This window comes from Myxocyprinus asiaticus, chromosome 23 (assembly GCF_019703515.2).
Source record: "Myxocyprinus asiaticus isolate MX2 ecotype Aquarium Trade chromosome 23, UBuf_Myxa_2, whole genome shotgun sequence".
In the NCBI taxonomy this organism is placed as follows: domain Eukaryota; kingdom Metazoa; phylum Chordata; class Actinopteri; order Cypriniformes; family Catostomidae; genus Myxocyprinus; species Myxocyprinus asiaticus.
Genome location: NC_059366.1, coordinates 9,883,763 through 9,907,065, shown reverse-complemented (window position 1 = coordinate 9,907,065; position 23,303 = coordinate 9,883,763). Strand labels below are relative to the sequence as shown.

The 23,303-nt window shown below is 36.9% G+C and overlaps 1 protein-coding gene across 1 annotated transcript in view; it reads right to left on the bottom strand.

The window, feature by feature from the left end:
- Window positions 1–14: 14 nt before the first annotated feature.
- LOC127413699 (serine/threonine-protein phosphatase 2A 56 kDa regulatory subunit delta isoform) overlaps window positions 15–23,303 on the bottom strand; it is a 63,923-nt gene continuing 40,634 nt past the window's right edge. Inside the window, exons 5-17 of the mRNA XM_051651043.1 lie at window positions 17,414–17,524; window positions 16,381–16,473; window positions 15,525–15,655; window positions 15,246–15,305; window positions 15,054–15,162; window positions 9,714–9,767; window positions 7,867–8,037; window positions 7,513–7,640; window positions 7,239–7,340; window positions 6,819–6,891; window positions 5,052–5,093; window positions 4,131–4,247; window positions 15–3,119 (exon numbers count right to left, since the gene is read on the bottom strand). Of these exons, the coding sequence (XP_051507003.1) occupies window positions 2,982–3,119; window positions 4,131–4,247; window positions 5,052–5,093; window positions 6,819–6,891; window positions 7,239–7,340; window positions 7,513–7,640; window positions 7,867–8,037; window positions 9,714–9,767; window positions 15,054–15,162; window positions 15,246–15,305; window positions 15,525–15,655; window positions 16,381–16,473; window positions 17,414–17,524 (1,329 nt within the window). The 3' untranslated portion in view covers window positions 15–2,981. The remainder of the gene's footprint in view (window positions 3,120–4,130; window positions 4,248–5,051; window positions 5,094–6,818; window positions 6,892–7,238; window positions 7,341–7,512; window positions 7,641–7,866; window positions 8,038–9,713; window positions 9,768–15,053; window positions 15,163–15,245; window positions 15,306–15,524; window positions 15,656–16,380; window positions 16,474–17,413; window positions 17,525–23,303) is intronic.

The following is a 23,303-nucleotide window of genomic DNA, read 5'->3' as shown; positions in this document are numbered from 1 at the left end:
ACATGGCCATCACATCTTTTGTGTTTCTTTATTTTTGTTCTGTACATTCATGAACATCTGTACAAAATATGACTTTCTTACTATGTAATGCTCGACCTAATTAAAGTACAACATATGTACATATGACCTGGAAAGCAGCTTAAGATTAGTGTCAGACTTGGGGAACGGGGCTGGGAGAGGAGGGAAAAGGAAGGGTGAGTGTTGAGAGACCCATACGTTCTTAATTTCCCTCTATGTTTCACATTGCTGCCAGACAAGCTGAACACTGGCCCCATCCGCCTGTCAAGATGCAAAATATTGTCCCTTTGCATTTAGGAAGGAGGCATGCAGCATTGCCTCTGTTTCTGGAATGTTCTAGTCTGGTAGAGGCGAGTAAGATGGCAATTCATGCTCTTGATTGAGTCAGAGGTGACTAACACTTCAAACAGCTAATAATTGAAAGATTTCACTTCTGCACTGCATACTATACACTGTAATTGCACAAGTCAAAATATATATGCACACATTTGGACCTATGGAAAAGTACAGCTGGGACAGGTAAGCCAATGAAGTGTTGCGTTGTCCAGCAGCCTCTTGGAGGAGTAAATGTTCCCTCACTATTGGAATGATCAGAGTGAGTTATCCTTCACAAGCCAAAGACCTTTACAACAGAGACGGGACATCATACAAGCAAACAGAATTAAAGAAAAGATTAATTTGGGGCAAAAAAGGGAATATTGTAGGGCATTGGATGGGCAAGGGTGCAATCGTAAGCAAATATACAGTACACAAGTATTTGCGACAGTAACTGCAGGCTTTTAGTTTCCATATATTAAGCCTGCATAGGTAAGCGTGTATCTCTTAAGTATATTGTCCTATTAGGACGATTGTATAGCGCTTGAACATACACTCCTTATTTTTCTTATACCAGAAAAAAATAAAAAAAAAATAAAAAATACTGCTTAGGTGCTTTAAAAATTGAAAAAACATCAACAAGACCTATAATCTTGGACAGGAGTCTTGAGTTTTTAACACTCCTCTTTAGGTTTTTGGATGTTACGAATAGTTTCCTTTTTAAAGGCTTAAATATGAAAGGTTTTTCTTTCATTTCTAGGTACAACACAAAATCTATGGAGCAAAACAAGACACATTATAAAAGCTAAGACATTTTGATTTCAAAAGGTATAAATCTTAAAAATAAAACAAAACATCTGGAACCATGGACCATTTCAGCCTGTACATTAAGGACACATTAGTTTCTTTGCGACCATAAATGGATGGAGTATATACTATTTTTACAGCATTTTTAAAAGTGTACTGCTGGTGGTCTGAATAGAGGTGATCACTTTCATAAAGCTCCTTTACTGTTTTGGTTGACAATCAGATACATAATCACAAGGAAAACAGCATATGGATTATGAAGAACACTTCAGCCTCATGTGAGCAGGGTGTTGGGTCTCAAAAATGACTTGAGTCTTAAAGGGATAGTTCACCCAAAAATGAAAATTCATAATTTATTCTCCCTCATGTCATCCCAGATGTGAATGACTTTCTTCTGCAGAACACAAATTAAGATTTTTAGAAGAATATCTCAGCTCTGTAGGTCCATACAATGCAAGTGAATGGTGACCAGAACTTTGAAGCTCCAAAAATCACATATAGGAAACATAAAAGTAATCCATATGACTCCAGTGGTTAAATCCATGTCCTCAGAAGTGATATGATAGGTGCGGCTGAGCGACAGATAAATATTTAAATCCATTAAAAAAAATTTTTTTTGTTTTTTTTTTACTATAAATCTCCACATTCACTTTTGGCTATTCACATTCTTTGTGCACATCGCCACCAACTGGTCGGGGATGGTCCAAGGTTTATAGTAAAAAAGGACTTAAATACATATTGCTTCTGAAGATATGGATTAAACCACTGGAGTTATCTGGATTACTTTCATGCTGCCTTTATGTGCTTATTGGAACTTCAAAGTTCTGGTCCTCATTCACTTGCATTGTATGGACCTACAGAGCTGAGATATTCTTCTAAAAATCTATGTGTTCTGCCGAAGAAAGAAAGTCATACACATCTGGGATGGCATGAGGGTGAGTAAATAAGATAATTTTTGGGTGAACTATCCCTTTAAGATGACTAACTGGTGATGAGAAGCTTAGCTAGTCACATTAACTTGCACTGTAATGTGGGTCAGTTCTGTCCTTTTCTAATTTTTGTGATGGCTATGGAGATATAACCTGAGTTATTTCTAAGGAACTTGAAATAAATGTGCAATCTCATGAGAGTTCAAATTGCTGTCTAATATATTAGGCTTCTTTATAAGAAACCAGTTTCTTTCATTTGTTTTCTGTATATGATATCCAGATCACATTTATTTGGCTTCCATCCCTAAGCTGAGCAAGACAGATCCCTTGTGAAAGAACAGCACACACACACACACACACGAGTCCAGTCAGCTATCTAATGCAACAAATCCAGTACAATACAGGTTCACCATCACTGTCTTCATTTATCTCTTGAGTAACATGATTCATTTAGTTAAGTCTAGCCCCTTTGTGCCTAACATGTCAGAGAGATTGGATTTACAGAGTCAGGGAATGGAATACAGGAGAAGCTCTCAAGCAGCGGGAGGAAAAAATGGGATAAGGAACATGCGGACTAATGCCTGGAAACAGATTGGAGTATGGAAACAACAAACAAAAAGTGCATACTTTGATTATTTGTAAACCACACTGCTTTCTACCAACCCAAAGGTTGCTTCAGTTCTGTGAGGATCAGTAACTATGGATTTGTGTAAACTTTGGAAAGTGTTTGTGGGTGGGAGCTCTCCACTGCTCTGTGAGCTGGATTAGGCAGACAGGGCTCTCCAACAGCGAGGGAGGAAGTGAGGATTGATAGAGGAAGAGGAATAGAGAGTTGGGTTACAGCAGGTGGCAATTTTGGACCAAGACAAGAGGGACAGTTTAGGCATGGCTAAGGGTGGCGGTGCTCCCTGGTCAGAGGGCTTCCTGGTTGGCCGTCAGGTACTCCTCCGCTCGCTTGTGAGATTCTAGGGCTTTTATAGTATACACGTCCTGCGGCAGCTCAGATTTTCGCCTCATCAAAACCTTGTCTTTCTTGATGTCTTTCATCCCCTAAAAGGAAAGAGTCGTGGTCCTGAGACAGTGCAGCTTACAGCAAGACCAAGACATTACAAGACATGCGGAGTGTTTAGAAGCTGACTCCTAGAATAAATGACCATTTTTGCCTATGTTTTTAGAGCAACACTACAGGTCAAACATTAACTTCAGAAAAGTTGGCGGCATCATTATTTTATTTTTACACAGAGATAGGTAGGTCTATTACTAAAATCTAAAATTAAAACTAAAATTGTTGCATCATATTCCAATGAGTCAAAATATGGGGAAAAACACTTTTTTGTGTTGTTTTTCCAAAGTTGGAGTGTCTTTAACTCCTGGAGTATTAAATGTATCTTAATATCCCTTTAAATTCCGGTTCAGGACAAACTTTCTTTTTTGTATCTACATTGTTTAAGCCCTATGTGGTTAAATCCCAGAGATATGGGGCTCTCAGTGTGCTATCCATAAATTGATACATTTTCCACATATTCACTGGTCGAAAACCAAATGTGGGTCACATGATACAGTATTAAAGCTAGCATTTCTTGTCCAACAAACAAGGGTCTGAAGTTCAAATAATGTTGGAACTATAAATGTACCTGTATTTATTAACTTTAAAACAATCATCAAAAATAAAATAAAATCATCAAAAGCTTGATTTTCAAGAGACAAAAGTGTTTTTTCTCTCATTTTTTGGACTCACGTCATTGGCATGTGATGCAACAATTGGAGCTGAAATCAACTGATTTTAGTAACAGACTGACCTATCTCTGTGTAAAAATGAAATAATGATGGTTCCATCTTTCTAACCTGTAGTTTTGCTCTTAAATCATAGGCAAAATTGTTTTTTGACCCCCCCTGTATGAAGATAATGAATGACTCAGCAAATATTGATCCATGGCATTTAACATATTGGCTTTGATCACCACTGTTTTTTGTTCTGTTTAAAAAAATTCTGAGCCAGGCAAGTTTCTAAAATTAGGCTGATTTGACATGGAATAGCCCAAGAGTTTCATTCAATTGTACCTGTGAGGCTTCTGACTCCACAGTCTTCTTCAGAAGCTGGATGTCCTCGGCTGTAGGGGTCTCTGTCTCCATTGAGTACAGGGGGATTCCTCCCGGGCTTTCATTATACATCATATACTGCATATAAACATGAACCCATACATATATAAGTTAGGCGGTATGACTGTATATACCATGTGACGATAGAAACGTGTTAACCAAGATATATCCTGAATTGGACGAGCCACATTCAAAGCTGTTCTTATAAATGACTTCGAATAAAAAGTATTTTAATGACTTTAAGCCCACACCAAACAATAATTAACTTTATTACTTGGTGGATGTCTGAATTGTTTATTCCAAATACTATTAATATTAAATGTAACTACTGAATAACATACTCTGCTTTGTGTCATACCTAACAACACCACCCTTTGCCCTTAGTGAAATCGCTGTAAAGCACGGCCTCTTGTGGCTTATTGCTCTATTTCACAACAGCTTCAAATGAAGCTTATCCAATTTGGAAATACCCATTTTATAAAGTCTTTTCTCAAGTGTTACACAATCTAAAGTGGTTTTTGCACTGATGTCAGACTTATCATTCGTTATCAATACTCTTTGTTTTGTGTCCATTCAATTCCAAATAAGAGAAAACTGAATAAGAGAAAATAATAAAAATAAGAGAAAGTTACAAATGAGATAAAATGAGATTACGTTTATTTGTAAAGTTTATAATTCACTGGATTATCCCAAATAGGCATGATCACATGGTTTTTCTTTCAAATCTGTTATATAAAATGACTTATACTATGACAATATTTTTATTCACACCACCCAACTCTATGCCTAAACATGGTATGAAAGATGAAGTTTAAAGAAAACCCAAACAGTAGGATAAGTGCATTTTAATATCCATCATGTTTAGAGACAAAAGTGACTAACCTCCTCTTGGGCTAGACCAGGTCGAAGTGTGATCTTTGTACTCTGTGAAAATTCAAAGGTATGTCAAGGGACATTTATGAGACACTATGATTGACAAACACATTTACACCATTCCTTCACATCCACATTAAACTCTGGGGTTGTGTGTGTTTGCCCTCAGAGCACATGGGTGCCTCAAGAGAGATGAACTGCAATAATTAGACTTGTCAGGAGTATTTTGGAGTTAATTCATTCAAATTGCACACTAAGTTTTAACAGTAATAGTAAAACAACTGCATTATAAATATTGAAGCTTTTGCATCTTAAAGGTGCATTAGGGCAAATTTGTGTTTATTTTGTGCTGGTAAGCTAGCAGGGTAGATGCAGCATCATGCAAAAACAGATGATCTCAGTTACCGGTGTCACTGTAAAAATTCACAATTCTCATTTCAACTCATGAATGTTCTCCCAGCACTATATGTAAAATAAAGCAGTTTTTTCTCCAAGACTGATATGACTGGAGTCTTCATCTCATCCGAGTGTACACAGTGGTGTGAAGTACTTGAGTAATTGTACTTCATTACTATACTTAAGTACTATACTTCACTCAAGTGCAATTTAAATGGAATGATTGTACTTAATTACATTTCCAAAGGGGAAAGAAATTTACTTTTTTACTCCTTACAATTTTATTCAGACTTGAAAAGTACTTTTTTGCAGATCATTTTCTTTTGTCTTAAAGCCGCCTTTTCACTGCATTTGACAAACGATAGACTGGAAGTCATTCATTTCTAATGTAGAGCCACACGGGGGCAGCGTGGGTTTCCAACCATCTGTGGATGCAGTATTTACAGATCCATGCTGAAATATTTTGACTTGTGCAACTAGACCTTATGCGACCACCCAACCGGATGTGATAAATGCAAAGTGAGAAATATCAACAGTTTTGTCCCAAGTTTTATTCTAAAAGCCTGCTATTTCAGCAGATTGGATGGTATGAATGTAGAAGTCACAAATTATAATTTACATTGTATATTTCATAAAAGGAATTTGTATTTAAATGTACGTGTAATTTATTTCTGCACTTGAAAAAAACCTTTCATATCTAAATCATACATATTAATTTTCCTCTACCTATTTTTTGAATTATTATTATTATAATTTGTATTATTGTGGTCATTGTTAGGCTATTTTCATAATAACTATAAAAACAGTAATAATAATAATAATAATTACAGTAAATATTAATCATAAATTTGAGTAATTTCATTATGAGGTTTGGTAGCAATTTAATTTAAATGTTATTTATTCCACCAATAAAATGCACTTAAACAATTGAATTGGCCACATTCTCCTCTCACTTGATTTCATTCTAGCAAGGAAAAAAAGTTACATTTTATAATTTAATGTAAATACTTTTTTACTTTCACTCAAGTATGTTTTTGGCTTGATACTTGGACTTTTAATTGATTACAATTTTCACTTCAGAAATTTTCAATTTCTGAGTACTTTTAACACTCCTGTGTATATCATTTTAAACATATTTTCTATTAACTTTAAAATAAAATTAACTATTTTATTAATGACTTATTTCTGTTTAAAGGTTTAACAATAAAAATACTCCTTTAATTTGAGAATGCCTCATACAACTATAAAAGCTGCGAGCTAAAAAATTCTGCCAACAGTTTTGTTGTGAACGGTGCCCTGTCATTCTCATAGCTCTCTGTGAGCATGAAAAAATTGTTTCTCTCAGTGTATTAGTATGAGAGTATAGTGGAAGGTGTGTACCTGAGGGTTCTGTTTCGCTAACTCCTCAATTTTGTGCCACATTTCTTCCCGTTCCTTCAGTTTGTACTTCTCTCTAGGGAAGAACCGGAAAACAAACTGTTTAGGTTGCATCAGCGACAGTAACTCATGTGTTTATGGATGCACATGGTTGCCATTAGCTAAAACAAAATCCAAAGAGATTAAACAGACCTGCCATAATATCTAAATGGAGACAGTGGCTGTAACTCAGAATCATTTGAATGTGCTCAAAAATGCTGTCTAGGTAAGCAGCTCTCTAGTTTTTGCAAAACAAGCAGTAACAGCTGATTATAAGAGCGTCCCAAACAATCTGCCTGAGAACAATCCTATACAATCTCCAAATTATCTCTCTTCTCCTTTGATCTTCCACCACATTCCCTCTTTCTCCCATCATTCACTCACTTCTGCTTCTCAGCCTTGTACTGCTGAGTGCAGTCATCAAACAACTTCTGGTTCATCTCCATGAAGAGCTTCAGAGCATTGTAGATGAGCCCATGGATTGTCCTGCAGGAGGAATGACAACACTAGTACATCAGACATTTGAACAGAACTTTGATCTTCAGGTTTTCATCATTCATAATCAAAAAAAGAAACAAAAACACAAATAAGATGCATCATTTTTTAATTGTGTGACAACTCCAGAAGGTAAGCTGGATTAACAGAGGTGTGACTGTACTTGTTCCAGTGGCTCTTGGAGTTCTTGTAGAGTGCGGGGAACATTATGGGGAGAATCTTGGCGGCGTTGTCGCTGATCAGGCTCATGATGTACTCATTGTTCCAGTAATACAATGCTCTTTCAGCAACCTGGAACATACATGGACATTACATTTAATTGACCAACACATTTACAAGACAAGACTATAAGACTAGGACTACAGCAGAAACATAGAACATAGAAACACAGAAGAACTGATTTTATTGTCAATCTATCTGCCTAAATTGGTAAACTGAAAAGTTTCACAATTTTCTAGGAGTTTAAAGTGAAAGATGTCCAACACTTAAATTCTAGAGTGAGACTGTGCTGTCGCACCTGGAAGTGTGGACTTGATACACACTTGGCCAGTTGTCTAAAAAGGGGCTCCATGACTTTAACAAACTCTGAGGGCTCGATGACATCCAGAATTTCCTCCAGCTCATTCAGAAACATCACCTCTTTAGGACTGTGAGTCTTAGGCCAGAACTTCAGCAGACCCATTATCACCTGATGCAGACAAGAGAACAAGTAGAAGGCAATTAAAGGCTAATCTGTACTTACTGGGGGGACAGGCTTCGCTTAGCTCGCCTACAAATGATGACAAAATGCAGTGACGTTTTTGTTCTGCTTTTTTTTTTGGTGATATTTCCTAGGAGAACTCAGCTGGTCGAAGAGCATTGATGACTGATTAAAACTAATCATGGGTGTGGTTTGGACATGACAATCGCGCATGCCAGCTGAGTTGTTGTTACCTAGGTTAGTGTCATTAAATGGAAAACTTAGAAGCCCGTCTATCAAAGATTGTGCTGAAGTATACTTTTTTTTACATGATTCGCAGCACAAACTCCATAAAGGCAGGGTGGTCACGACAAATGAGTGGAGAGTGATTGTAGTTTTTAAAAGCGGAAGGGGCTCTGTGACAAGTTTAATAAAGCAAAAAAATCGATATAGCTCTAAAAGCTGCGATCCATGGAGAGCCATGCCATCCTGTATTACTTCTGTGGCTGGAACAGTACGTTAAATGCGTGACATCACCTTAAACAAAATAATTTTAAAACGACATTGCACATAGTATAAGCACCGGCTTCATTCGCCTAGGGTGCTTTAGTTAGTCCAGGAGAAAAAAGTTTGGCTTCTTCCAAAGTATAAAGACAGCTTTCTCAAAGATATCTATGCATCAACAAGTTTTTTTTAAAGGTACACACACTCAATTTTATATGATATGGCAATTGTTTTGGACTTTATATTAACACTAAAGCACTAAGTATACTTCGATTTTGATGTGAATGCTCAACGTTTACATACTGTCGAACAAGAGCCAGTCAAATTATACTCCATTTAACGGTGCGCGCATAAACAAGCGGTTGCCGCATGCGCGGTACAACTGCTTTAAGACACCGGACTATTTCTCTTCAGGAGTTTAGACCCATAAGGATGTCTTTATATTCCTACAGACTCGAGGTATACAATTACAGGTATCTCCAGACCTCCTCACACATGCGCTCTTGACGTGCACATCCACTGTTGCTATTTTTACAACAGTACAACAGGTGATTACATCATCTTCTAGCGATTCTTTGTGATAACAACAGCTCAAATGTGAGTATTGCCACCTTGTGGACACACCAATTCATGCAAATAATTCCAGGCACATGCGGATTCTGCACGTTCATAGACACACGGTTAGAAAAATCGGGCTGCACGCGTTCAGCGCTGATGATGAAATTTGCATCACGCGTCGTGTAGTCTGACCGAAGAATACTTGGGCTTAAGCGGTATCTGATGCAGCATCACACAAAACAATTATTGCATGAGTGAAAGTGCCCAAAATCTAGAGGGTTACCGAGATAAAATTAGTAGTATTTGGTCTGATATATAATCTTAATGTCTGCCCCCATGAATCGACTGGTCCAAGTAGAATAAAACACATTTTATAAGGCAACTGATATAACTGGAGTCTTCACCTCATGTTAGTGTACATGACTTTAAACACATTTTCTTATTAGTACTTTTCATATTTTTAGGGGTAAAACTTTTGAAATGAGGAATGAAATTTAATTTCATGTGCACATTTAAAATTGAAGTTTACCATGAAAGAATGAAAAGAAACATGAAATAAGGAAATTTTATTAATAGTGACAGGAAATGGCAAAGACATTGTTGCCAAAGCTGTAAAGTCTTACAGGTTCAGTGAGGCTGCTGTCCTTTTCCAAAAACTGCACCACACAGTAGGCCAGCTGAAAAGACAGGAAACAACACCTCAAACATTTTCCAAAAGGCATTACAAAGAACACAATAGGTTGGCTAACACAAGTCACTGCTATTCTTCATTCTATTCATATATTCTGCAAAACATATCACTGTGAGGGTGGGGTGGATAATATACCAGCTGAAATAACATACAACTTTGAGTATCACTGTTGTGTAAAACACAAGGGTGTTTTTTTTGGCCGTTGTTTGAAAAAAAGTGCATAGAGTGTGGTGTGGAAGTGACCCTGGCTGCGTTCCACTTCACTTTTAATCCCCACCACCATTTTGGAATTCCGTACCACTTCAATAAGCAGGCGAGGGAAGTTTTGTTGACTCCGATGTACGCTTCAGGCAGCTCCATATCCCACAATGGAACTCGATTGTGACATCACAGTAGATCGCTCTTCATCAACCCCCCACCCCACACAACTCTTATATCATCTTGTGAATGATATAACAGAAAGCTGTGCACAGCTGTATGTGAAGTTAGGTCAGTTAAGCAGTTCAGAAGAGTACCACTAGGATTTAACCGTATAATACTTGTAGCTACCTTAAACTGACACAGTCACAGCCTGTGTCCATTGCAATGTTACCATTTTCATTTGTGGAAAACTGGATTAATCCTAACAGTTGGATGAAAAGTTAATTCATACATGGCAAGATTTACATATAAGCCTCTGAATTTACAACTAAACTTTAGCTGAATCTGTCATTGCATCAATCTCTGAAGACATTGTCTTCTCAGGTGCAAAAAGAGCAACTTTTGCAGCCTTACTGCAAGAGTGACAACGAGCTCAAGTGTTCAAGGGTTTAGGCTGATAAATTTCAACCAACTGCATGGGTTCTGCCAGTAGTGGGCTCGTGCAATGTAGGCTATGATGTACATCCAAGTCCACGAGATGAAGGGAAGTTAGCGAGGGGAGGGTGTAATAGTTTGAAGTGGAACACAGCCCCCTTTGTTCAGCCCTGCCTCCCTTAGTTACTGTTGCTAACACTGGAAGAACAGGTGCTAGTAGGAAATCTTGACATTGTTAAATGTGGAGAAATTATTGTATTGAGTGATTTACATCAGGATCTGTCCATTTATGAGAGTGTTTCTTCAAACATTTTTCATTTTATCACTCATTTATGTCATTTGTCTAATGACACACATAAAAGCAGATTATTTAAATGCATCACAGGAGATTTCTGTGATTTTTGTCATGTTTTTGTGACAGTCATGAAAAGTCCCACCAGTGTCATTTCCAGCACATCTCAAATTCTGTATTGTGTTTAATAGAATTCTGTGGTGGAAATGTGTGGCTAATTCATAGCTAACATTTTATGTAAAAAACCACAATTTAATAATATCTTCACACACTTTTTGCTTTATTGGAAATGACACTGAATAAAAATATTCTCATCACAAGTGATATTCACTTAAATTTGTTAAAGTTTTTAGTTTTCTTCAAACATCACTTGTCTCATTTTTCATCTCAGGCATGCTCTTCACTGACACTTTAGTCCACTTGGTGAACAAGTGAACTAACTTCTGAAAAAAGTTATAAGGGGCAAAACTGTTTGTTGTGATGGAAATTATGTGTGGGACAGTCGTAATTGTTTAACAGTCAATAGAAATAATTTTCAAACATTAAATATTGAAAAGGTTTTTGATTTTTGTTTATATAATGGATTTTTATAGTTTAATCATAAAAGTCTAGGTCTGGGGGGACAAGGTGGCAAAAACAGTAAAATCCATACATAAAAGGCCTTTGAAAAGTACCAAAAATAAGCGATGAAAGCCTGATTGAAATTGTCCAAAGTGATCTTCATATAACAAAAAGAAAAATGTTTAAATCGGTTTGTTTTAATAAAAATAAACCCCTGGGAGTTTAGAATTCATGCAAACGATTATGATCAACTTAAAGAGGAGCTTAATTTTTGGTTGGGTTTAAAGAGAAAATGGTTCTAAGCAGATTCAATTGTAATTTTTTAACAATTCGTTTGATTCTAAATCGCTCACTGATAGTGTAAGTCCACTAACGCATGGTGAGCAAAGCTGAACGGGTGTTTTTAATTTATTCCAATGAGAATCAACCTTACGAGCGTGGCGCTCAGCTCTTATTTGAATAAATTGAAAAACACCCGTTCAGCTTCACTCACCATGTGCCAGGGGAGGGGACACATATAGTGACTGACATCTCAACCAATGTCAAAAGCGAAACTGCGCAAGAGAGACCCAGTGCGTGTGCAATAGAAACAGAAACAGGCAGAGAAGATTGTTTTATTTTTGAGATTATAAGCTTCAGCAAATTAAACTTCTTCAGCATTCACTATATTTTATTTCTGTATATATAGTAGGGCTGAAACAATTAGTCGACGTTGTCGACAATAAAAAATTGTCGACAAAAATTTTCATTGTCCAATAGTCGTTTGATCTTAACGTAACATAAGATCATATGAAACTCTAATGATTGCACACAAGAGCAGCACTGCAGCTCGTGCCTGACTGAGGAGAGAAAGAAAACACATCTCACAGTCCAGATGCACTCTAAACTTTCCAAACAGCTTCAGGTGATGTAGATCGCAAAGTATGAGGGAATTATAATGCAAAAATACAAAATAAGTAAATACAGAAGCACTCTTGTTGTGAAATAAGCGTAGCTGGAGCTGATGCTCAGCTTAAGCAAAACTTGCGTGTCGAGCGTCTTTAAAGGAAACACCCCGGCGTTACATCTTTAATGCAGCTATATTTAATGCGTTATGGCTTTATTAAAGTATTAAAGGAAACTGGCATTCCTCTTCTATGAGTTGCGCGAAGTGTCCCGATCTAAGGGGGAGAGATTGAAATTGCACCCGTCTGAGGTACACTCTGTTGCGGGTACGCTCATCCCTCGAGTGCGCACGCTTAATGAAGCTAGATTATAACGCGATGGCAACTTATTGAATCATAATATATGTCACTGTGCATTTCTTATCGTGAAGAAAATTGGCAAAACGCAGCTTTATTAATAAGAGAGAGTTTGTTTTTTTGTGAGTTAAAGATGGACTGAAGTGAACAAAAAGATGAGAGGGGGTAGTCTTCACCCCATTATACACTGCAACAAAATACGTTTTTTATTTGTTTTTGTTTTGGCTTGTTTTCCAATATAAATATCAAAAACTCCTTTAAAACAACGTACATTTACTTTAGCAGCTATACTGCAGAATTAAGTTTTTTTTTTTTTTTTTTTATCTGAGAATGTTGAATATAATATTAAAAATAAAAATATTTTAAAATATCTAAAAATCCTTTTAAAAAAGATGCATTCACCTGAGAAGCAGCAGATAAGATATTTAGACTTGCTTTTAGAGAATAGATCTTGAATATAAGTATATTTTGTCTTTATTGCACTGGCAGAAGTATAAACAAGTGAAAAAATACACTTATATACAAAATACACTTATATTAAAGATATATTCTCTTAAAGCAAGTCTAAATATCTTATATGTTGCATCTCAAGTAAATGTATCTTGTTTTAAAGATTTTTAGACAATTTTAAATAGAAAAAAAGACAAATATACTTGATAACAATAGGATTTTTTTTGTAGTGAAATTTTTACTGAATTAAATATAATAAAAAGTATTTTTTCCCTTTAATTCAGTGAATGTCATTTAGAGGTATTTTTAAAAGATGATTTTGTCCTCTTTATTGTTAGCAAGCACGTTTAATACAACCTTTTAAGTCGGGGCACAAGCTGAATAATCAGTTAAGAGCTAATGATTAATCATTGCAATAATCGCCCGAATAGTCGAATAATCGTTCTAATAATCGTTAGATTAGTCGATTATCAAAATAATCGTTAGTTGCAGCCCTAATATATAGTGTCTAATAATGCATCAGCTATGTACACTTAAATTTCTCTTGCCAATAAAGTTTGATATATTAACTGAATCTGCCCATTTGTATAAAAAAATATATAATATTTCCACTGGAAAACTGCAGAAGATTTTGCCCAACATTTAATTACAGCATATCCACTAATGTATGGCATGCATACATACAGTATACTTGTATCAAAGATGTAAAAGTGTGTCTAATTAACTCTATCCACCAAAAAACTTAACATTTCAACATGTACATATTTAAATAATTAAAATAAATGACTAATTAGTCTGTGTTTTGAGACAAATTATAAATTAAATATATTTATGATTATATTAATGTTTGTTTTATTGCACCATGCACCACAATTAATCGTGATTAATTACAGAAAACTGTGCAATTAATTAGTTAACATTTTAATAAAACAGAGCCCTATTTCAGACATTAAAGTAAAAATGACTTTTTTCAGTAGTTTTTCAAACAGTGTTTCTAGTGATAATTCTCATTAATCAGCCAAAGTTTTAGGAATACCATGATTTCTACTAGAGGTAGACCGATATATCGGTTTTACCGATAGTTGCATTTTGGAACAATCATTATCGACAAAAATCTATGCCAATACTTTTTTTTTTTTTTTTATTCCTCCGTGTTCGTCTTTGGATGGCGCTGAAGGAGTCTACAGTTAGAATGATTTGGTTCTACAGTATAACAGCGGCCTCAAGTGGCAAAATAAAAACAATCATTGACACTTCGTGGGAATTTGCTGTATCTAAATGTCATCATTGACAATATTCATCCATATTTTTATCCTCACTTCAATGCATATTTTGTAAATCAAATGTTCTAAACTGGAGTAGAAGCATGCAAAGAAAAATGCATGTGCCATCAGGTCAGCACATACATCGTGTCTCCAAATTCATTAAACCTCATCTGGTGAAATATATTGGCTATAAAAAGCTTAATTTTGTAAATTCTTGCATAAAGAGCATTGCAACAGAGCCATGTCTCTGTCATTTCAAAATCAGATTCTCTGGTGTATTCTGGGCTTGTTTATATTTAAGTATTGCGTAAAGCACCAAATCTTTTTTCCAGGTCATTATTGGAATTTTGGTTGAACAATTATCTACATTTGGGATTTTATTTATTTTAGACTCTTGTAGCCTATATGTCTGTGCCTGACACAGTAAGGAAAGCCTTATTTAGCCTATTTTAACATTCTAAAAAAAAAAAGAAAAACTATCAGCCGATTTCTCAGATATCTGCCTATTTCACCACCTTATATATCAGCAAAATCCACTATTGGTCGTCCTATAATTTCTACTGTGATTTTTTTGTTGTTGCATAACCCACCCCTACGAGGCAATCATTACCACACACAAACTGCCAATGAAACAAATGTTTTCAGGAAAGAGTTCCTCTTAAGCGTACCTGCGGGTGATAGACGCTGAGAGACTTGACTTTGTGTAAAGGCAGCAGGACTCTGATGAGGAACATCTTGTGCTCCTCTTTCAGTGGCAAGGCAAAGCCATTAATTATACTGTGGGAAGAACATGAGACTGGTCATGTGACAGACACGTTCTTTCAGTTCAGTAAACAACACTTGATAGTGGCAACACTCACCTTCCTAAGATTTCTAAAAGCTCTGCGATCCCATTGTGATGCTCTGTCTCGTATATAAACCTACAGTGAGAGATCAAGGACATCGACTCAGCTATCCGTCTCACCTGCTCTCATTCCTGAGAATGGAAAACTCTCTACTGATTCAAAGACCAACTCACTTCTTAGAATGCCAGCATTACAAAGCTTATGAATGAGGACACATTTTTAGAGCACCATATAGTCAGCATCCATAGCATAAGTAAGAAACTAATACAGATGTGGATTAGTTTGAGAGCTTGCCTGTAAAATATGTTGTTAATCTGCCGACGGATGTAGGCTCTCAGCCCCAGGAACTTTCCATAGATCCTGTGCAGGATGGTCTTTAGGAAGTCCCTCTCTCTGGGGTCTTCACTGTCAAACAGCTCCAGAAGCTGTAAAAGAAATGAGGCATTACCATAATCATCTATGAAAACACTTCAAAATATCACTTTTCCCTTATTACTGCTGAATCGTCTTGATGTTGGACAAATGAGAGCATCTGAAGGGATGGAGCAGCTCTCCCATTCACCATTGTTTGACTAAAGTAACCATATTTTAACCATTATACTCATGGTAAAACCGAAAGAAAACCAGAACAATGGCAATAAAAATCATAATCGTTCTGACTAAAAGTGAGAATGCAAAACTATTTCAGAAAATAAATTCCCTCCCTATCCTCAAAGAGCTTCTGTAAGAAACTGTGTGGAAGTAGTACAAAAGAAATCAACTGGCCCTGGTCATGTAGTGATATATAAATTATATTTCATTCAAACTAATCCAAGGTATTGAATCATTAGCTGCTGGACGGAATTTAGCGTGGTTTACAACAGATGAGGGTCACACATGAAATGGGCATCATTTGCCTTGATAAAGAACACTTTAATTTAAAAAAAAAAAAAAGTTTAAATCCTCAAACTTTTAACCCAAGTACAGTGCAGAAAGAGATAATCACTGCACTGCATAAACTTATATACAATTTATATAGCAATAGCAACTTATATAGCAACCAGAGGCCTGTTTTCTCACTCCACAACAGGTACAGTGTGTATCTTCCATTGCTGGTCTGTGGGTGAGGCAAACTGTGATGCAGTTATAGCACACAAGAAAGGGTACTCACCGACATTACAAACTTTTGGTCAATATATTTTTTGGCAACGTTGGGCTGGAAGTCAGGTGATTCCAGGAATCTTAAAAAGAACTCGTATACAAGCTGAAGGATGGAGAGAAAGAGAGAGACAAAAAGAGAGGGGTAGCAAAAGGATCAATATCAATACAAGATTAATGTATCAGTCAGGTCCTCTTTGCCACCACAAAAACAAATGTTGTTCGTTTTAGCACAAATGGACCTCTTACTAACTTGAGATGGACGCTCTGTGCTAAGACTTAGTGAATTGCCTTGCTTTGTACTGCCTATGCATGCAGCTGCCTTCTAAGGGTAAAACCTAATGAGATGGAACCTCATAAGTGACTATTTTGGAACACTACATAGTCAGCAACTCCTTGCGCCACACTAAATTGTGCTCTGCATTGGAGGCTAAACTAACGAATTTGTAAGAGTTTGATGTTAGCTTGTTGCTAAGCTAATAACATGATACTCTAAGTATAAAAATACACAGCACATCTAATATTAAAATAGTCAATTTTAAATTAGGTAACTTTTTTAACCCATACTTTTCATTATTGAATGAATTAAGTATATTACTAATTCAGATACCTTTCGCCTTGCTCACCATCTTGGATTACATTTTTCCCTTAGCTCAAAATTGAGTAAAATTGCAAACCATGTGTAACACTGGGCTAAAACTGCATCTAGAGAGTCAGTAAGAACATGTAAATGGACTTCCACATGACTAGCATCAGCGTTGCCAAATGCATTGTAGTCTATGGAGTGAAGCGTCAGCTTGCACTTCTGTCAAGCATTTTAACGTGGCCCTCAAAGTTCAAACTATTTCTGCTTTGACCCTGTAGCCACAGACCTTTCGAAGCATCAGCCAATAAGAAAGGACATTTTCAGATGGTGTATCATTAGATGGGAAGTGCCAGCATTTAAATCAAAACAAGATGTTCTCTGCAGTGCACTGACGCACGACATGAGTCATATGGAAGGCCCTTAAGAGTCAGGTTCTGATGAAATGAAGCTCCACACACACCTGCAGATGCGGCCAAGCTGCCTCCAGAGTGGGCTCATCCTCCTCAGGGTCAAACTCTGCTCCTGTAGGGTTGGAGGAGGGGGGCAGAGTCCTGAACAGATTTACAGAAAACTGAAAAAGAAAGGAAAAACACATAAGCTGTTATTTAGTTAACAGAGCAACTGCCAATTCCAGAAAAAAGGTATGTATACTGTATATCAGGGCTGTCGATTTAATGTGATATTTTAGTGCGATTAATCATAAAAAAAAAAAACTGTGTTAAAATATTAACGCAATTAATCATGTCCCTGTCCCTTACAAAAATTCTGTAATAAAAGCACGTATTTTTCTATCATCGGTGCAATTCAAAATTTGTGTTCCTACAAGCAGTGTCAGTAAGCGGCAGTCAGCGCTCCTCATTAAACCTCACAAAACTCCCTGGACGAAGCACAATAGAATGCAGGGATCATGAGACACGATTCTCAAAGTTTCAACTACTTTTATCTTGACACAGTATCCTAAAAACATGGCATTTGTGACACTGAAAACCAGTGCGATGCTCCAAAAGCATCCATCTACTGCACATGTACATAGACTGACAATTAAAAATAGCACAGATAGAACTGTGAGAACAGGACAGATTAAGAAACTCAACTGTAAAATAGATTGCTGTTGACTGTAGCCTTATGTTAAAGGGGTCATGGCATGAGGAATCACATTTTTCTTGATCTTTTGACATAAGATCAAAAGATTTTACAGTATAAAAACATACTGTAAGTTTCAGAACTTCCTCAATAGAAAAAGAGCATTTATTTAAACCAAGCTTCTGAAATGGCTCGTTTGGAATTTGTTGAAACTGTGACATCACAAGGACCAAATACATCTGCATATGACTGCCTCTTCAGCAAGACATCAACGCCTATTTTCCGTCATTGCACCCTTGGCCCTGTACACTGGTGCTCAGTCAGTCACACAGGTGAAGAGGAGAGAGGGCCTGTCATGGAAGATTCATCCAAAGGGGACTTACACAAGACACCTTCATGTGATTATCTGGATTTAAATGTTTTTCTACATAAAAATGCACTAGATGAATGAGTTTGACCATTATTATGTATCTCATGCCACTTTTAAAAGAGGCAATGCCAAGTTATAACTCTAAAAAGGAGAATTGACATGTTAGTAAAAAGCCAGTGAATCTGAACTGTCCAGTAGAGGTCGACCGATATATCGGTTTTGCTGATTAATTGGCACCGATAACAGACTTCTGGAGCTATCTGTTATCAGCAAAAATCCACATTGATAGTTGCGTCCGTTGCATGAGCGGCTGGGAAGGGTCCGCTGTTTTTATGCAGTATGAGAGCGGCCTCTGGAGGTGAAATAAATACGATCACTTCACTGATGCCTTGTTGTGTTTGTTTTGACACATGAGACTACATTCTGCATGGAGCGGAACATCAAACATCAAAACATCAACAACGAAAAGGTATGTATACAGTACACGTTGCCATATCATTATGAAGTAATTAATTTGTTGACTACATGCTGCATTAGTAGAGAACAGCAGTATGTTTGCTGAGAAGACGCTAACATTAAAACTAACCTCAAGCGTTTAGAACAATATGACAAAAATACATGCAAGTCCTACCCAAATGTTTAAATTGCACGACTGTTACCAACTATTACCATCTATTTGCATTCGTTTATATCCAGCTGGTCACGTTTATGCATTCATTAGCCAGCTAAGTTGCATATTTAAAGCTTGTGACGTGAGAAAGCAAATTAATATCTTCATGCAGCCGAGAGAAACGTATAAACAAATCAGAAACGCATCTGATTTCAATTAAAAAATTGTATCCTTACTGTAATACGATGACTTCAGATCGCTCCCATTCTTGCACTAAAAAAGTCTAGACACTGCGCAATAAATACAGTTTAACAGAAAGCAGGTGTCTCAGTATGCTTTTTAAGTTATTTTTAATTAGACACATCATTTAAAAAACAGCACTCCTGCAAGAGACGCTGAATAAACATAAACAAAGGGAAACAAAGACGTTCGTCTAGCGTGCGTTTACATAGAAAAACAAATGGATGGTTGCAAAAGCATTTGTTGTGAACTGTGAACAGCCCCTTACAGTTAGTGGAGGTCTTTAGCCATTGGGTCTTACTTTCTTATGAGCGTTTCTCAGATTAAGCAATGAGTTGTTTAAATGCTTTATCAGGAAAGATGTTCAACTTGGAAATGTGTTCAGTTCCAGTCTGTTGTGTTCCGTCTTATTGAACAGCCCCTGGCCTGGGCTCATAATCTGAGCCGCTTCACCACCGAGTTCAGCCGAATACCACTGCTATCTGTGAATATTGCTACTCTACATACAACTGTACTGAATAAAAAACAATGTGGTATTACACTGTTATTATGAAGCTCGAGTCTGGAGTAGTAGGAATCAGTGTAACACCATGTGAACTGTCTATTGAAGTGTTTCCCCCCCTCATTTTAAATTTGACTTAACGTTTGAGAATATGGACTGACTAAAAAATTTTTATTTTATGCACATTAGTTGAAAATGAAATGCTCTTTTTTTTTTTAAGAGCCAGGATAGGAATGTTCTATGCCAGTGTTTCCCAAACTGGGGTATATTAGTATATTATATATATATATATATATATATATATATATATATATATATATATATATATATATATATATATATATATATTCATATTTATATATTTATTTCATTTAAAAATGTACAATACATTTTCATGGTTCAGTCAGTATTGTTTATTTTTGTAATACAGTTCAGCACTATTTTACTTTGAGTGTTATTTCTTCATTCAGTATTAATTTTAAAAACTATCGGTTGATTAATCGGTTATCGGCAGGTACTGCCCAACTTAGTTATCGGTATCGGTAAAATCCACTATCGGTCGACCTCTACTGTCCAGCCAGTGAACCCTTTAACTCATTGTTTCTAAAGTTCAATAAGTGTCTGAAGTGGATGTAGGTCATTGAGAAGACACCAGAAAATCTAAATTTTACCTAACGGTGGCTGTTGCGTTTGGATTGATGCATGAGAAAAAAACGAACATGATTTCTTTTGATTAGGAAAATTAGAAAATGACACAAGTGCTAATTTTGTGATTTGAGCAGAGTGAATGGGAAAAATTGTGTTGAGCCCTGCGTTTCGCAATATATTTTTTGGAGGGACAAATAAATTTACATAATGTGAAAAGATTGTCTATATTTTTAATTCAAGAGTGTACTGTAGGATGACTGGCTTGCTAATGTAACCAGTTCTGTTGTATTTTGCCAGATATTCAAGTCAGTTCCTTCTAATAATCCCAGATACATATGAACATGTTTAATGCTTGCTTCATAATTAATTAGCACAGCTAAATAGCATACATTTTCTGATGGGTCAGTTACACGTGACAGCAGTGTGTAAATGCAGTCGACACTCATCTCTGTGATTTATACAGACATCGCTTATCCCATGCGAATCGAAGGTAAACCTTAGACGTCCGCAGTACCCTAATAAAATGGTTTTACATTACAGACGTATGTCCAGGAAACTAATCAGTGTTTTGAGCTGCCTCTGCGCTCTCACCTCACTGTAGAGTGTTGTTGGAATCGGCACCTGTCACCATCAGTTCACGAATCACACAAATGCACATCAGGGAATTGTGGGTAATTAGCCATCATAAATCAAGGGCCAGACACCTGCGTTTCCTCTCAGCCATTTATAATTCAGAGATCTGCTGTGCCCCAAGTGCTGGGTGATATAGCCTTAATCTCAATATTTTTCAGCCTTTTGACTACATTCAATATTTTATGTATTTGCTCTGAAATGGTTTATATTTTTGACTGATGTCCCAAACAAATCAAAATTTGATCACTTTTGAATTTATTTGATTTGAACTGATTCACATAAATAAATCAAACGTACTAATCTAAAGCCACTTTTTTTGCAGTTTGCGAGTTTAAACGCTGCCTCATCTCTGATAATACACTCTGTTTAAAATCTTGGACCTAATACAGCCGCCAACACCAGATATTTGTCAGTGTAGAAGCACACATATAGCCTATTAATGTAGCCATACCCGAAATGTAGCGCATTCTGTTGGGAGCGGAAAGTGAGCACCTTGTGAGCAGCCGGAGCAGGGCTGAGCGTGGTTTCGTGAAACGCACTCCTCGCTCCAGTGAAATTCGTATCGTTCCGCTCCCGCTACGCTCCGCTCACATGCTCTGCTAGACGGATGTCTTAAATCGGTTCGATGCATTTACGGCGATGTGTGCAGTGTTTTAAGAGGACTACAAGCACAACTTTTAAAAACGTCTCATTCTGCTGCTGCCACTGACCGGGAGAAACACATGCCGTTCTGTGTGTAAACAAACACGGACGATGTGAGATGTGAAGACCAGTGTCTCTGGTTGGCCTGTTTAAGCCAGTTGACGCACCCAACATCACCATGGATTGTATCACGTTTGCGTTTTCAGAACATTTCAGCATGGACTATTTGTGTATTCGGCTCATATCAGTGTGGACTGCTTGTGAACCAGTGAGTACCAAAACTCTTGGACCGCAAAACCGTAAGTAAACTATTTAATTCATGAATATTTCATATGTCATAACTGTTTGATAGTTTATGGTGCTGGTTGAGTGAACAGTTTAATAATTTCAGATGAAATGTGGTGGATGTGGGTTACCGTATTTTCCAGAAATAAAGTCACACTTGAATATAAGTCGCATCGAGTCAAAATTGCGTTGTTGAGAGGAAAAAAAAACACAGATAGGTCGCATCTGTGTATAAGTTGCACTGACAGAGGGTGTATGCGGCAGGCACAAGGACCCGGGAGCAGCCGCCCGAATTCCCGTCAGCCGTTCAGCAGCATGTCAGACTCGCTCTAGCGTGAAGATTACCTCAGCATCTACGCATTGTATCACAGTGTATTTTAATTGGGAGTATTTGCTCAAAGTAATCGTGTGTAACAGCTTTTCATATTCTGTTTATGTTTCATGAAAAACAAACCCCTTTAACCCTCTGGGGTCGACGGACGCGCTGGCGCGTCCTGCTGGATTTTTTTCCTCATAACAGCGGAAACAACTTAAAATACTCCGTAATTTTTGGGCATACAGATAAGTGTACGACATCATTAGAGACTATAAGGGTCTACTTTTATTTGTGTACACTCACAATAACAACAAAACCTTGTTATTAAAGAAAATAAACAGGGTGCGCTTTCAGCCGTCTCTGTCTCCGCGAGCATCTTTCTGAAACACGTCACAAAAATGAACTGAAACTCCACGAATATTTATCATACAAACATGAAACATACAGTATGTCTAAAGAAAGCTTAAAATGTCAACTATTAAATAAAACAATTCAAATTTAAAACAAATATTCTCCTGCAATGTAATCTGTATGAAACAAAGTGATGTACAGTTTCTCCTGGCTCAGCTAATTATCTCTAATGTGATCACACCCACCAGCAGTGCGCGCTATACATACGGTAATGTGCTGCGGTGATCAATGCAAATGGTAAACGCCCCCAACAATGCCTTAAAAAGCATCAAGTTCATCATCAGATCCATTCGCTTTTCTGCAAGTTTGGAAGATGGCACGCTACACAGGTGAGGAAGCTCCTGGATAGTGACGAAGAGTTCACGTTTTCCTCAGAAGAGCGGGACTCCGACGATGAATGTTTGCATTTTGAAGAGCGACTTGATCCAGCCAAGGATACAATTTCGGATGAGTAAGTCTTTTAGTTTTACATACATTAGTTGACATGCTATTTTATATAAACATGTACATATTTTACTAGTTGGACTATTTCCAGACTTGCCAGCCAGTATTCAAAGTATTGAAATTTGAAATATGTCCTAATAGGCAAGTTTTAGTTACATTTAAATGT